The sequence below is a fragment of the Acomys minous genome (genome assembly GCF_964271855.1).
Source record: "Acomys minous genome assembly, chromosome: 8".
Classification (NCBI taxonomy): domain Eukaryota; kingdom Metazoa; phylum Chordata; class Mammalia; order Rodentia; family Muridae; genus Acomys; species Acomys minous.
The window spans coordinates 41,086,929-41,103,355 of record NC_140489.1 but is presented as its reverse complement, the minus strand read 5'-3'; the positions used below and the strand labels follow the sequence as shown (position 1 = coordinate 41,103,355).

General features: G+C 44.1%; 1 protein-coding gene across 3 annotated transcripts in view; it reads right to left on the bottom strand.

Annotated features, from left to right (window-relative positions):
- ESR2 (estrogen receptor 2) overlaps nt 1-16,427 on the bottom strand; it is a 58,364-nt gene that overhangs the window by 27,556 nt on the left and 14,381 nt on the right. For all 3 annotated transcript variants that reach the window (XM_084791626.1, XM_084791625.1, XM_084791627.1), the window contains exon 4: nt 3,434-3,550. In XM_084791626.1, the coding sequence (XP_084647752.1) occupies nt 3,434-3,550 (117 nt within the window). The remainder of the gene's footprint in view (nt 1-3,433; nt 3,551-16,427) is intronic.

The following is a 16,427-nucleotide window of genomic DNA, read 5'->3' as shown; positions in this document are numbered from 1 at the left end:
GGTCTTGTCAAAGGGGTTATTTGTGCTTATCTGAAATGCATAGCACCATTTCTCGCTTCCTGGCCACCATGAAGTTAACAACTTCCCTCTCCACACGCCTCCTCCTCCGTGACACTTCTGCCTTCCCAGTGGCCTCACAAGCCAGCTGACGATGGGCAGAAACTTCTAAGAACATCAGCCAAAAGGAAGATTCCTCCTTTCAACTGGTCCCTTCAAGGCCTCCGTCACGGCAACAAGAAATATAAAAAACGCAAGCCTTTCCTTCTGTCCCGCGCAGGGCGGAACACTCATATACAGAAGGCCTCCCTAGCACATCTTCTGGAATTCCCAAAGAGATTAGAAAGCCTCATTCAGTTGTGTTTTGTTTTATGTCATCCAGGCTGGACTCAGGTCCGCAGTAATCCTCCTGCCTTTAGTCTCCCAAGGGCTGAGATTACAGGTGTGAGCTACCGTGCCTGGCCCCTGTGAACAATTCTTTACTTCTCTGCGCTGAGCCTAGGGACCCGGGTCAGAGTCATAGTTCACAAGCGTTATCCCATGAGGAGAGCTAAGGGAAGCCAAGACGGAGCACAGACACCGGGGCCAGGATTCCCACTGGTCTGCCTCCCGCTCCTCTCAAAACCCAAACAAGCAGATAGCTCCGCTTCAGAGATAAGAAACCCAAGGGCCGGAGAGCCAAACAGCAGAACAGTGAGCAGAAAGTGAAGAAGCCAAGATGCGCCCTACACTCTCCAGCTCTTCCTGCCCGGAATGCTGCCTTGAGGCTGGGACTACAGCCGAACGGCATAAGCAATACTTAGGTAATGTGTTCTGAAGACTAAGCCAGAAATCATTTTCTAAACACACACTCATCTTGAGATGCTGTTTAGCCTAAGACAGAAAACATGTATTTGTAATATCTTATCAGAGGGCCAAGGCCTTCTTCTTAAGATTCTCTAACAATTGCTCTTGTCTCTTTTCCACAGAGATCTGTGAGACCCTATCTCGGGCTTTCCAGGGTCAGTGTCTAAAACAGCAGTTAAGACAGCTTGCTGATCTAGCAGAAGATTCAATTTCCATTACCAGCATTCACCTTGGGTGGCTCACAACCATCTATAACTGTGGGGAAACACTCACCCATGCACTCAGGCCTCACATATACACATAAAATAAAAATAAACAGCTCTTTAACCTCCCCCTCCAAACAAAACAGAGGAACAACCTAGATACTTCCAGAGCAATCTGAATTCTGAATCTTCCTAAGTTTACAATTTACCCCCAAATCTCACCCGTTCCCAGCTCAATAATTATTGCCCTTTACACTTCTGTTCCAAGTTTTCACTGGACACAGCTGGCCTTTCCTACTCATGTTTCATGTTTATATAAATCCTAATTATATAATCTAATAATGAGTAAAAACAGGATTGAGAAGAAGAGCACTAGTTTTTAATATGGAAATAACTGAAGTGGTTAGGACAGAAATATCCAAGACTTTTAGAGACTAACTAATACACACTGTGGGTCATGGGCATTGGAGTGTATCAGTCAGTTTCCTGCTGCCATAACAAATACCCGAGATACAATCAGCTTATGAAGAGAAAAGATTCTCAGTTGTAGAAGTTTCAGGCAGATGTGTTTTTTTAAAATATCTGATGTGAGTATCTGATGGCAATGGGAAAGAGCTAGGAGAGGGTGGTGGCAGCACACGCCTTTAATCCCAGCACTTGGGGAGGCAGAGGCAGGTGGATCGCTGTGAGTTCAAGGCTAGCCTGGTCTACAATGAGAGTCCAGGACAGCCAAGGCTACACAGAGAAACCCTGTCTTGAAAACAACAACAACAACAACAAAACCAAACCCAAAATAACAACAACAACAAAAACATCTGCTTACCTCATGGCAGAGATGAAGAGAGCAGAAAATTAGGGTCCCCACATCCCCTTGAAGGTACAACCTCAGTGACATAAAGACTGAGCGCTCAACCTTCTCGAAGGCTTTACCACATCCTAACAGAGACACTCAGGGTGTAAGTCTGTACTTAACACTGAGCCCTTAGGAGAGAGCCTAGCAAGCAGGATGCCCCACACAGAGAGCAGAGTGTATCTGGCTCTAACAAGCCAGAGAAACATGACCGGATGAAGAGAAGACCTGCTCTACTTCTGAACTTGGTGGGCATCCTAGTCCACTGTACGCGGCAAGAGAAAAGGAGTTAGAGGATTTTCAAGGGGCTGTGGAGCTGGCTCTACGGTTCAGAGCACTTTCTGCTCTTCCAGAGGGCTGAGTTCAGCTCCCAGCATCCACGTCAGGGTGCTCACAGCTGGCCTCCTCGGGCACCTACACTCACATATCCAAACACAGACATACTTTTTAAAAAAGCATTTTTAAGCAGAGCTACTAAGAGATGGTAGGGGAGAAAAGAAAAGAGGGACTTTTTTTTTTTCTTATTCTTTCTTTCTTAAATTTTCAACCAGAGAGAAGTTACGAGTAGTTACAGGCAATGCAGTGCTACCAGGAAAAATAAATACAGGCAGGGACAACACATAAGTAAGAAAGTGTATACAGATGAGTGGATGAAAGGCCAGCCAGGTGTGGGCTGGAGGGATGGCTCAGTGGGCAAACGCATGCAGTGATCTTACAGGGGACGCAAGTTTGGTTCCCAGCACCCACACTGGGTGGCCCACAACCACTTAACTGCAGTTCCAAGCGACCCAACACCTTGAGGCTCTGCTGGTACTGCAGTTACATATACCTACCCACACATATATACATAATTTTTACAAAAATCTAAAAGCAGGTATATAATATATGTGTATCTCTAAGTTGACTGTATGCTATATGTATGCATACGTACAAGTATAAATGGTCGTAGACAAAATCTGTGCTTTATGTGCTTTTCATAAGCTCTATCACATTTCTGAAATATATGTACATATATATGCGAGAAAGACATTTATATATATATGTGTGTATATATATATATATGTGTGTGTGTGTGTGTGTATATGTGTGTGTGTGTATATATATAAAATATTTTCCCCTACTTCTAGAAAGCTGGTAGAGAGATAGTAATGCATCTTCTTGGTAGTCACCTGAAAAATCCACAAGGCATTCTGTTTTCTCGTCACAAGCTTTAACTGTGGATATTTATGCCAGGATATCACCCGTGCTTGGCAGGTGGACCTCCAGCCATTTGAGCATTTCAGTGGCTGGAAGCCCCCCAACCTGCACAAACCCCACCACTGAGCTGGGTAAGACTCTGATGCACCAACATCTCTGTCCCGTGCTTGCTCACATCCTCCAAGTCCATCTGCCGTTGCAAGGAACACCGGGTGCACTTGGATGGATACAGCTCCTTAACGATACTTCCCAGGCCCTAAGTGTCCTCTCAGCCAGGCTTGTCTCCGGGGCCTCGGCTTTCCCCGGCACCTGGGACAATGAAAGGGAAGCGGACACTCACCACACTTGACCATTCCCACTTCATAACACTTGCGCAGTCGGCAGGCCTGGCAGCTTTTCCGCCGGTTCTTGTCTATTGTACACTGGTTCGTGGCTGGGCAGATATAATCATTATGTCCTACAGCAAGAAAAGGGGTGATCGATGTAACAGCTCCGTAGACAACGTGATAACACCATGTAGCTGAGAGACAGGGGACAGACGCAGGTAAAGGCACCAATGTCAACCCCAGAGAAGAGGATATTTGGGGAGTGTTTGGTACAAAGGACTAAATCCGGGGCTTCATGCATGCAAGGCAAGCGCCATCCCACTGAGCTATATGCCCAGCTTTGATGCCTTTACTCTTTTTTTTTTTGTAAAGTTTATTTAAGTTTTTACAATTATTTATACAGAGAGAGAGAGGATGTAGGTCAAAGGTCTTGCAAGAGTCAGCTCTCCTCCTACTATGTAAGTCCTGGGCGTCCAACTCAGGTCCTCAGACTTGGCAACGAGTGTCTTTATGGACTGAGCCATGCCACTGTCCCCTAAAGTTTTTATTGTTTGTGTGTGTGTATGTGTGTGTGTGTGCGCGCGCACATATACACGCACACACATACATGTGTTAGGTTTATGCAGGGAGCACTGGTTGAGTACTGCCTGACATGGGTGTGGGGAAACAATCTTGGATCCTCTGACTTTTAACCAAGTCATCTCTCTGAGCCCTTATTTCTTATTTGCATTACACTGGTAAACAGACTAGCCTACACTTCTCTTGTGATGTCTGTGATGACCAGAGAGAGAGAGAGACTGAGACAGAGGCAGACAAAGACAGAGACACAGAGACAGACAGAGAGACAGAGACAGAGGCAGGCAGGCAGACAGACAGACAGACAGAGACAACGAGAGAAGGAGGAAAGGATAGAGAGAAGAAAACTGTAATTCCATTAATAGAAAAAGTGCAATGACAGTGTAAAGTGACACATACATTTGAGGTCAAACTATAGCAAGAATGGTAAAAGCTAGGAGCATCCTGGCTCTGGGCGGGGATGGAGGTGGGATGGGGTGGGGGTGGGGGAATTGTGACTCCAGAGCCTGTTCAGATGATGCTGGGAGGCAGATTCATCACTGCCCGAACTCTGACTATGCAAGGATTTCCTTTCCCATTCTTTGTATTGTTTACAGGATTCGACATATATGTTAGCACACGCTGAAAAGATATGTTAAAAACTAACTCCAGGGCCGGAGAGATGGCTTAGTGGTTAAGAGCACTGTCAGCTCTTCCAGAGGTCCTGAGTTCAATTCCCAGCAACCACAAGCCATTAATATCCTCTGAGGCCCTCCTCAGGCATGCAGGTGTAATGCAGGTAGAGCACTCATATACATAAAATAAATAAATAAAATCTTAAAAAACAAAACAAAACAACTAGCTCCAACTGTGTAACATACGTATATCATTTAGCTCTAGAAAGTATGTGAAGTACTGTGTTTTTAAAGCTTTTCTTAGAGTTTTTTTTTTCTTGTATTACATACAGACTATAGTTTTGCTTGTTTGTTTTTCAAGACAGGGTTTCTCTGTGTAGCCCTGGCTGTCCTAGAACTGGCTCTGTAGACCAGGCTGGCCTAGAACTCAGAGATCTGCCTGCCTCTGCCTCCCGGAGCTGGGATTACAGGTGTGCACTGGCAACGCCGCCACCACCCAGCCTATAGTTACTTTCTTGTTACAAAGGATAATTTCTCTCAACTGGAGAAATAGCTCCGCGGTTAAAAGCACTGACTGCTCTTCCAGAGGACCCAGGTTCAAATCCCAGCACTTACATGATGCCCTCAACCTTCTAACTCTGGTTCCAGGGGATCCAATGCTCTCTTCTGGCCTCTGAGGGAATCAGGTGAAGACATTCGTGCAAATAAAACGCTCATGGACAAACAATAAAAATGGGTTTTAATCCTTTAAAAAGATACCTTCCTCTTTGTGGGGCTTGGGTGAACAAAATATGGCTTTTTGCGGGGCTGAGTGATGTGTCAGGGTGTAAAATATTTTCTGCACACACATGAGGACCCAAGATGTGATTCCCAAGTAAAAGCCAACTGTGGCTGGACCTGTAATCCATAGCAATTCAGACATAGCAAGAAAGGTCAGACCTAGGAGCATCTTAGCTCTTTATTTTCTTCACACATAATTTAGCACACAGCAAAAAAAATCATTTAAAAACCAATTCAAACTCTGTAATATACATGCATATGGCATTTGGCTTTAAAAAGTATGTTGGGGAGCAGGACTGAGAGAAATGGATACGTAAATACTGGCTGGCCAGTCTCACAAATCACTGAGCCCCAGGGTCACCAAAGAAACTGTCTCAAAAATTAAGATGGACAGCAATAGAAGACAACACCCAGAATTGGCCTCTGATTTGCACACATGTGCACATGCACCCCACACACACAAATAACACACACAAGCCAGCATCTCTAATATGGTAATATATATATATATTGCGAACATGGATGAATGCATGTCTATGTATGCACACACATGGATATATATGCGTAAATCTATTCTCTAACTCCATCCCCTGAGAGGACCTGGTGCAGGGGCCTTCCGAGAGCAGAGAGAAAGAAGCACTCATATCTTTTATTACTATAGTTTTCCAGTAAGGGGAAGCAGAGTTCCATGAAAAAGCAGCTTATTTCAGAACTAGGGCAGGTAACATGAACAAGGAGCCTAAAACACTTTGTTCCCAGGAGGAGAGAAGCAATGCCCAAAGAATTACAGGAATAGATTGAAAGGACAGGAGTCAGCTTAGGGAGTCCTACTGGCCAGAGCAGAGATAATGTGGGTCCCCAAAATGAGTGACAGCAACCTAACACAGAAAACAACAACCCATAAGTCACACTGATACAGATTAATTCATTGGCTTAATGAAGAATACACACTTTACTTAGACTCAAAAGGTTTCCCAACAAAACACAGTACAAAGATGGGGGGGTGGGGAAGAGTAACCGTGCAGAATGGATGCCTGTCAGCCAGCACCTTAATCATCAAATAATCAAAATGAACCCACTAGTAACAGGACAAATTGAAATCGAACACTACATGAAAGGAGCTAATGAGAACACAGCAGCATGTCTGGGCTGCCCCTGCTAGTGACACACACAGAGTCTAATGACGGAAGACCAGATAAAGCCAGAGTCAGGGACGTTACGCAAGATAGCGGCTTCAGCCTTCCAAAGCATCATGAGGAGGGAAACATGGCAGGTTCTGAAGGCAGAGGCTAAAGACACACCCCCTGAGCATGCAGTCCGTTTCTGATCTTGACCCTAGTGAAACTCCATGTGTGAGCATTAGGTGTTGGTCACACATGGTGCTCGCATCTCAGATTTCCCAGTAGTGTGGTGGATACACGGGAAATGCATACTACAGCATTCTGGGGGATGAAGTACGTTGGCAACACTTCCCCAATCAGCTCCCTGTGAAATGTTCTTTATATCACACATACACTCTTACAGCTCAAAATTCATTAAAAACAAATATTTGGGCACAACTGTAATCCCAGCTCTTGGGAGCCTGAAGTGGAAAGATTTCAAGGCCAGCCTGGGCCACATAGCAATAAGACTCTCTAAAATGCAAACAACTAAATGTTTTTATTGGCTGGTTTTCTACCTTCCTTCCTTCCCTCCTTCCCTTTCTTGATATTTCAAGACAAAGTTTCTCTGTGTAGCCTTGGCTGACCTGAAACTTGCTCTGTAGACCAGGGTGGCCTCGAACTCACATCCACCTGCATCTGCCTCCTGGTTCTGGGATTAAAAGCATGCACCACCACCACTACAATCCATTGGCTTTCTTTAAAAATACAGCTAATTATTCACCCAGCTACTCAAGGTCAATAGCTCAAGGTCTCCACTCATTTGAGCCTGCTGATAGAATTGGTACCTTGTTGTAGCAGAGTAGGCTCCCACGTCTTGCTGTCTGTGGACTGCACACTGCCCTGTGCTCCCGTAGGCCTCTGCAGTTCACCACCTAGTTCACAGAGTAATGTCTGCTTTCTTCCAGGCCAGGAAGAATGAATGCATCTGTGATATCAAAATTCCTTCTAATCTATGTGATAGAATCTTATTTTCTTTTTAATTTATGAGCCAGGCATGGTGATGCACACCTTTAATCATAGTGATCTGTGAATTCAAAGCCACAAAGCTCGCTAGATAAATAGGTAGATAAATAGATAGACAATAGATAATAGAAGTAGATAGATAGACAGATAGATGATTGTAGACGACACGTGTGCCAGTGCCCACAGACATGAGAAGAGGCGATCATATACACTGGAAACGAAGTTACAGACAGTTGTAAGCTGCCGTGTAGTTACTAGGAATTGAAACCGGGTCCTCTGAAAGAGCAGCCAGTGCTCTTCGCTATAAATGTAACAATGATTAAATAAAAAGGCTATGAATTTGAATGAGAAAAAAGAGGCACATGGGAGGGGTTGAAGGGAGGAAAAGGACCATGATATAACTATAGTCTCAAAACCAATTTGAAAAATATATTTTTAAAAAAACATTTTAAAAGATCAGAAGTTTCAATATTATGAACATGCTTAATAAAAACACCCTAATCTTATGCAGGAAAAAACAAAAGACCCCTCCTCGAACTGCACCAGCCATCAGTGTGTGAAAGAAGGGGGTCCAGGGTACATTTGTTAACGTGGTTGGTTGATTTGGGGGTGCCATGCAATTACCAGAGCGAGGCATGGCAGCGCCTGCCTGGAATCTTAGCACTTGAGAGGTGGCAGCAGGAGGATCCTGAGTTCAAGGTCATGCGAAGTTAGACAGCAAGTCTGAGGCCACCCTGACCTGTCTCCAAAACAACCCTAACCACAATGCAACTGTCAGGGCTCATGCTCCAAGGAACAGAAACAGGGAACAGCCCAAGACAAAATTAGATGCAAAATACAGAGTTGACTCTTTTACTTAAGATATAAAACTTCATATTAAAAAGCGAGTTTTTATAGTACAAAATACAAAAAGGTTATCTATTTCTTGCGATACTACTGAGCCTGAAGACATGTCGTCCAGCTTGGTAATAAAAGGAGACAGCACAGGACCGGTAAGATTTGATTGTGAACCTCTCAAAGAGGGAGGAGGAAGACAGGGGTACACGCCTGCGAGGGGTACACGCCTGCGAGCATACACTCAGAAGCCAGAAACATTCAGAAAAATGAACAAAGCGTCAAAGATGTTTTTTATATGTATTCATGTTATGTGTTTGTATATATGATGTATAAAGCCAAGACTTGGGGACACAAATGTAACTCTGGTACTAAGGATAAAGCAGGAAGACTGTAGGCTTATATTTTGGTTTGTTTGTTGAGACAGGGTCTCTCTACATAATCCTGGCTATTCCAGAACTTACTATGTAAATCAGCCTAGCTTTGAACTCACAGATATCTGCCTGCCTCTAAGTGCTAAGATTAAAGACATATGCTACTACCACTGAGAGTGAGTTTAAAGCCATCCTGGGCTACATGCCAAGTTTCAATAACTTGGGTTACTATAGCAAGAATCAAAACAAAACAATTAAAAAGCAATAAACAGTTTCCTGATATAAAAACAGGAGATTGTTGTGGGTAAAAGCACTTGGTGTACAAGCCTCATGAGCTGGGTTAACACCTAGAGCTGGCCTCTAAGCTCCATAAGCATGCTATGTTATGTAAGGACTTGAACACACACACACACACATTTAGCATGTACATGCACACATGCACACACACGCACATGCACACACATGTTCACACATGCACACACATACACACACCACACACATATACACACACATGCACACACATACACACACCACACACATATACACACACATGCACACACGAATATACACACGCACACACAGACATATATATATACACACATACACACAGGCATATACACACACATATGCACACACACATTTAGCATGTACTTGCACAATAAATGTATTTTTAAACAAAAAACAGGGTTTACAAGATAGCTCAGGGGTCAAGGCAGCAACCAGCATGGAGGACAGCCTGTAGATCTGCATGGTGGAAGGAAAATCCAATTCCTGCCTATTATTCTCTGATTTCCACAAGCCTGCATTGATATACATCCACACAAGTGTGCTCTCATGCGCGTGCACACACACACACACACACACACACACACAAAAATAAATAAATAAATTATCAAAAAAAAAGGTTTCTTCAGGCAGTAGCAGGCAAATCTGTTTAATGATATTTGGTTTAAGATAGTCTGGTTATATATTGAGTTTGAGGACAGCCAGGGCTAGCTACATAGTGAGACCTTGCCTGGAAAGAGAGAAGGCAGGGAAGGAGGGAGGGAGAGAGGGAGGGAGAGAGGGAGGGAGAGAGGGAGGGAGGGAGAAATGAAAGTGGAAGGAAGGAAGGAAGGGATTTTTCTATGAGAGTTCATAGGTATAAAAAAACTCTATTTTTCTTAATTTTTAAGAATTAGAGCCAGGCAGTGGTGGCACACACTTTAATCCCAGCACTTAGGAGGCAAAAGCAGGCAGATCTTTGTGAGCTTGAGGCCAGCCTGGTCTACAAAGTGAGTCCAGGACAGCCAGGGCTACACAGAGAAACTGAGTCTCCTGTCTCGAAAAATTAAAAAAAAAAAAAAGGAGTCGTGCTAGGCAGTGTTTGATCCCAGCACTCAGGAGGCAGAGGCAGGCAGATTTCTGAGTTCTAGGCTAGCCTGGTCTACAGAGCTAGTTCTAAGACAGGAGGGCTACATAAAGAAACCCTGCCTCAAACAAACAAATAAACAAATAGAAAGAGAGAAGCGACGTAATAAAATTATTCTAAATTGCCACAAAAAGATAAATATATGTAGTGGTTTTATCTAAAATTGCATAAAACTGGAAAGCACCCAAATGAAAGTCTGAACAAACCGAAGTGTGTCTATGCATCAGGATCCATTCAACCGCACGGGATTACAATACAACAGCAAGATCCTATGTAGCACAGGCTGGCCTTGATCTGGCCGTGCAGCTGAGCATAGCCTCAAGACTTCTGATTTTTCCTGCTTCTACCTCCCAGAACCAGGATTACAGTCATGCAGCATCGTGCAGGGTTGTGCAGTGCTGGGATCGAACCCAGGGCTTCATGCATGCTGGACGAACACTCTACCAACGGAGCTATCCCAGGCCAGCTATTCCGGGCCAGCTATCCCAGGCCAGCTGTCCCAGGCCAGCTGTCCCAGGTCAGCTGTATACTTTCTGAGTCTGTTTTATTACCCTCTAGAGAAGACAAAACCACAGGGACAGAAATTGGAACAGCTGCTCCAAGAGCCTGGGGAACTAGCGTGAAACAAACGGGCGGGAACCGTCAGTTGTAACATTCACAGCTTTATCCTGTTGCTGGTCACACAGCGTATTTTCAAAACCTTAGAATGACTTAAACAGGAAAATTTTACTATGTGTAAGTTATACTTCACATTAAGATCCTCCCCTGCTTTCTGCCTGGAAGCAGGACTGTGCACTATAGCTCAGGCTAGCCTCGAACTGTCTTTGAAGCAGAGCTATATCTGTAGCCACCCCCCTGGAAGCCAGGCTGTGCACTATAGCTCAGGCTAGCCTGGAACTCTCTTTGTAGCAAAGCTGTATCTGTAGCCCAGCTCCCATATGTTAAATCAGAGGGGAAAAAATGGAAGGTTTTAATCAAATAAAATGTATGAAAAAATACATTTTAAAGATAAATACATTTGATTCTTATGTTATTCATCATACCAAAATGTTTCTTTTTCAAATAAATAGTAATATGTAAATCTTACAAATTAAGCACAAGTTGATATGACTACCCAATGTCAAAAGGCATAAGTTTAAAAACCATGCTTAAGACTATCAAAGTTGGTAAGACTTAACTGTTTAGTGATAAGATATTTCTGCACGTCAAATGTAGAGTCAGTTTGGGAAATAGAGACTAGAGGAATTTAAAGCTGCATAGTGAGTTCAAGGTCAAGCTAAACAGCTTTGCAAGGCCCTATCTTTAAAAATAAAATAAAATAAAGAGCTGATAGTCTCAATGCTATCAGGACTTTGGAAAAACCAAAACAAAACCCTCCAGGGACTGGGGATTGGCTCGTTTGCTATAGTCTGAGCCTAGCATGCGAAGCCCTGGACTCCAGCCTCAGTACCAAGTACACCTGCACATGATAGCACACTCCTGTAATCACAGCACCCGGGAAGTGGTGAGTGGAGGACCAGGAGTTCAGGGTCGTGAGTTCAAAGTCACCCTGGGGTACAGGGGACCTGCCTCAAAACAAAAACCAACAACAACAAAACTCATTCGCATTTTACTAACAGAAAAATCATTCCTGTACCTTTTTAAAAAATAGTTGAAAAAAACCTATCAAGAATTTTCAACATTAACCCAATTATGGTGGCTCACATATACAGTCTAGGCATTTGGGAGGTGGAAGCAGGAGGTTCAGGGGTTCAAAGGCAGCTACGAATTTGAGGCCAGCTTAGGTTACATGAGACTCTGACCATAAAGGAGTGGAGAGAAAAAAAACTTTAAACATGACACTCTAACCTTATCCAACTGTTCTGAAGAGGAATAACTTTCTCAATGTTTTATAAACAACTCTAAATCATAGCATTATTCTAAACAATAAAAAATAACTGATAATACCATCAACAGTAAAGACAAGGCAATTGATCTATAGGGCTGAATGCTAATAGCTGTGAGAAAGGCTTTTAGACCCCTAACAACAGGAAGTGTTTGATGTGAAAGAAAAAAAAAAGCACAAGGGCTAGGGAGGTGCCTTGGTCAGCAAAGTGTAAGGGCAAGCGTAAGATGGCTTACTCACACAGCATGGACCACCCAAGATCGATCCCCAGCACCGGTGTTAAAGCCAGCACCATATCCGGGACACCAGCACTGGGTGCTGTCTGGGCACAAGTGGTTCAGTAATAGACTCTGCCTCCAACAGTAAGGTGGCGAGCAATGGAGAAAGATATCCAGTGGAGACCTGTAGCTTCCACAAGGGCGTGTATACACACTCACACACATGTATGCAAGCACACATACTCACATACTCACACGTGTGCACAAGCATACACACACTCTCACACACACAGAAAGAAAGAGGGGGAGAGAAGGAATACAAAGCTCTATGCACGGTAAGAGCCCAATACTTTTTAGAAATCCATCATTCAAAAAACTGCAGCGTGCCTGCGGTGAACAAAATCGAATACATTGCATTGTCTCCCTCTGTCGTACAGCCTAACACAGAGTCCCACTAGTATTTGCTGAAAGAAATGTAATAGAATTAAAATAATAAGCTTTTAAATCTAAGCCATGCCTTAATCTGGACCAGGAGTGGCAAGTAAGCTCCCTCCACTATGCCTTCTCTGTGCTCCACAGCCCAGGAGAGAAACGATAGCATTTGATGTCTTATGGCAACTCACTGTGGGAGGAGATCAGCCAATTCACAGTTGGGGTACCCAACACCACACAGCACCCAGCACCACACAGTACCCAGCACCTAGCACCCAGTGCACTGAGACATGGCCGAGCAGCTTACCAACCAAAAACTACAGTGTGAGTAGGAGCACGGTACATACCGTAAAGAGCTTGCCTCGCATGCATGAGGAAGTCCTGGGTTCGATTTCTAACACTGAATATTCTGGGCTTAGTGGGAGATGCCTACCATCCCCAGCTCTGTGGAGGTGGAGGGCAATATGCAAGATCTTCCTTGCCTAAACAATGGGTTCAAGGCCAGCCCGGACTACATGGGACCTTGTCACAAAAATAAAAATAAAAGTAAGTTACATGTAATCAACCTCTGAAGTTACTAGTGTAACATCCTGGCTTATCTGAAGCCATTTAAAAAGAACTAAACAGTCATCAGGGCCATGGTGGTACATGTCTTTGGAAGGCAGAGGCAGGCAAAGCTGTGAGTTCAAGGACAGCCTGATTTACAGAGTGAGTTCCAGGACAGCCAGGAAGGCTAAACAGAGAAACCCTGTCTTGAAAAACCAAAAACAGAAAGAAAGAAAAAAAGAAAAGATAAGATAAGAAAGAAGATTTTCAACTATTGCAAACTGTTTATGCCCCAAAATATAAAGAGTCTAATGAAAGAATCATTAACTTTCCTTTTTGCATATTCAGGATCTGGTATCCTGGCTGATGCAACAACAACAAAATAACAAGAGGAAATTTTATCATCAACAATTAGCACCTATAATATTTCAAGGTCCAATAGCTATTTCCAGGAGACATCCATTTCCTACACAGCAAAGGAGAGTTGTTTCCTTTTAAGGACTGTAGCTCCTTGTAATAGGTCAAGAGTTCCTCCAAAAATCATTCTGGAGCCTGAGCAAGACACAGGATTCAAGAGCCTATAGGGACGACTCACTCAGCAAAGATGAGTTCTAACCCCAGTGAGAGACCCTGTCTCACAGAGTGCGTTGGGGCCAGCAAGATGGCTCCACCAGTAAAAGTTATTGCCACGCAAGCCTGGAGACCTGGGTTTGCCTCTGATTTCTATACTCATACCATGATACCATGACATTTCTACATTTCTCTGTCTCTCTGTCTCTCTGTCTCTCTCTGTCTCTCTGTCTGTCTCTCTCTCTCTCTCTCTCTCTCTCTCTCTCTCTCTCTCTCTCTCTCTCTCTGTCTCTCTGTCTCTCTCTCTCACACACACACACACACACACACATACACACACACACACACACACACACATGCTTTTTTAAAAGTTTTTCTGTATATGGGTGCTTTGCCTGTGTATATGTCAGTGCACACGGAAGCCAGAAGAGGGCATCAGATTCCCTGGAACTGGAGTGACAGGTGGTTGAGAGCTGACATGCGGGTGCTGGGAATTTGAACCCAGGTCATCTGGAAGAGCAGCCACTACTCTTAATCACTAAACGACCTCTCCAGCTCCAGTAAATATTTTTTGTTAGTTTGAGACTAGCTTGGGCTACGCAGAGTTTTAGGCTAGCCTGAGCTACATTGGGAACCCATCTAAAAACAAGCTAACAAACAAAAACCTTTCCAATTTAAATTTCAGAAAATCTGAATTGTTCTGATCATAGATTGGGAACTAGGCCTGCTTATATAATCTGTCGCTCTGGCATCATAAATAAAAATACTTAAAGAATATCTTTTTACCACTACCAGTCCATAAATACCTCCATTAGAGAAGAGGAGACGAGATGGTGGTAAAGTCAGAGAGCTAATAAATAAAGGAATGGTGCTAATCGGTGGGCACCTGACCAGGGTACACTTCAGGGACACACAGGAAGATGGCACTTTACCTCATGCCAATCCCCAGCCTCCAGATGTTACCAGTGTTTCTCTCTTGAGGTAAATTGTCCTATTGATCTGGACTTATCAATGGACACGATAAATTGTCACTCTCACACTAATAATGTCTGTGCATTCATTAGTTAGTTGAGAACAGGATGCTGCAGCATGGGCAGAGACAGAACTCTGAGACAGGGATTGCCTGAGAGGAAGCTGTGAGGGAGAAAGGACAGACAGAGAACAGAAGCAAGCCAACGAGAAAGTAACTTGGCGTTAGGGAGACGCCTCGGTGACTCAGTGGCTTGTGGTACAAGCATGAAGTCTTCAATTCAGAGTCCCAACACCTAGGGAAACCCAAGCCTGAAATCTCAGTATTGGGAGGCAGAGACAGCAGGATTCCAAGAGCTTGCCTGGCCAGCCAGTCCAGCCAGTCAACAAGCTCTAGTTCCGTGACATACACTGTTCAAAACACAGAGTGCTAGAGAGACTGCTCAGTAGTTAAGGGCACTTGCTGCTCTTACAAAGGACTCAGGTTCAATCCCAGCACCCACACGGCAGCCTATGACCATCTGGGACTCGAGTTCCAGGGGATCTGGTGCCATGTTTTGGCCTCGCTGAGCACCAGGCACATAGGTGGTACACAGGCACACATACAGGCTAAATCCTCATAAATATAAAGCAAAATAATATTTTAAAAAAGAAGATTGAGAGCAATGAAGAATGTACCTAATGTCTATCTGTGGCCTCCACACATATGTACACACATGTGCACATGTGCTCCTATGAAAGCATGCATACACACATGCCACACGCATGAACATGGACTCCTCCATACACATACCATTCCATACACATGAACGTATATATACATGCCCTTCTACACACACACACACACACACACACACACACACACACACACACACACGCACCCTTCCACACAATGCACCCTTCCATACACACTAAAAATAAACATCTTTAAAAACAAGTGGCTTAAGTATATCATGGCTGTAAAGGAAAGAAAGGTGGCTGGTGAGAGAGGGAGAAGTGACAAGGACAGTCAGGCTGACGAGCCTCAGAGCCAGATGTGCACGGCCTGGAGCTTATTAAAAGCGTGATTTTAGAATGAAGTACGGCCTCTGCCAAGCATGATGACCTGAGTTCGAGCCCCAAGACCCACACAGTGAAAGGAAAGAAGTGACGCCAGAATGTTGTTCTCAGATCTCCACATGCATGCCATGGCATACTCATGCCCTCCCCAACACGCGTGCGCACACCCACGCAAACACACGTGCACGCACACACAATTAACAGCAAACACATCGTGAACAAGTGCACACCAAGTAAATAACCGCCAGTAAAGGCTCCAGTGAAGGTCATGGAGACAGTCTGATGCCAACACTGAAAACTAGGAGATTGCAAAGGAAGCTCCGCTCCGTGAGTCCAAGGACGACACTTCTCGAAGTCGGCTACCATACACGTCTGATCCCTGGCCATTTCCATAAATCATATGTATTCTCTTTCCCTCAGCAGCCTGCCCACCATCATGACGTAAGCATACCCGATATTAAATTGTCACTCTCACACTAATAATGTCTGTGTGTTCATTAGTTAGTTGAGAACAGGACGCTGCAGCATGGGTAGAAACAGAACTGTGAGATAGGAATTGCCTGAGAGGAAGTTGGAAGGGAGAAAGCACAGAGAGAGAGAGAACAGAAACAAGC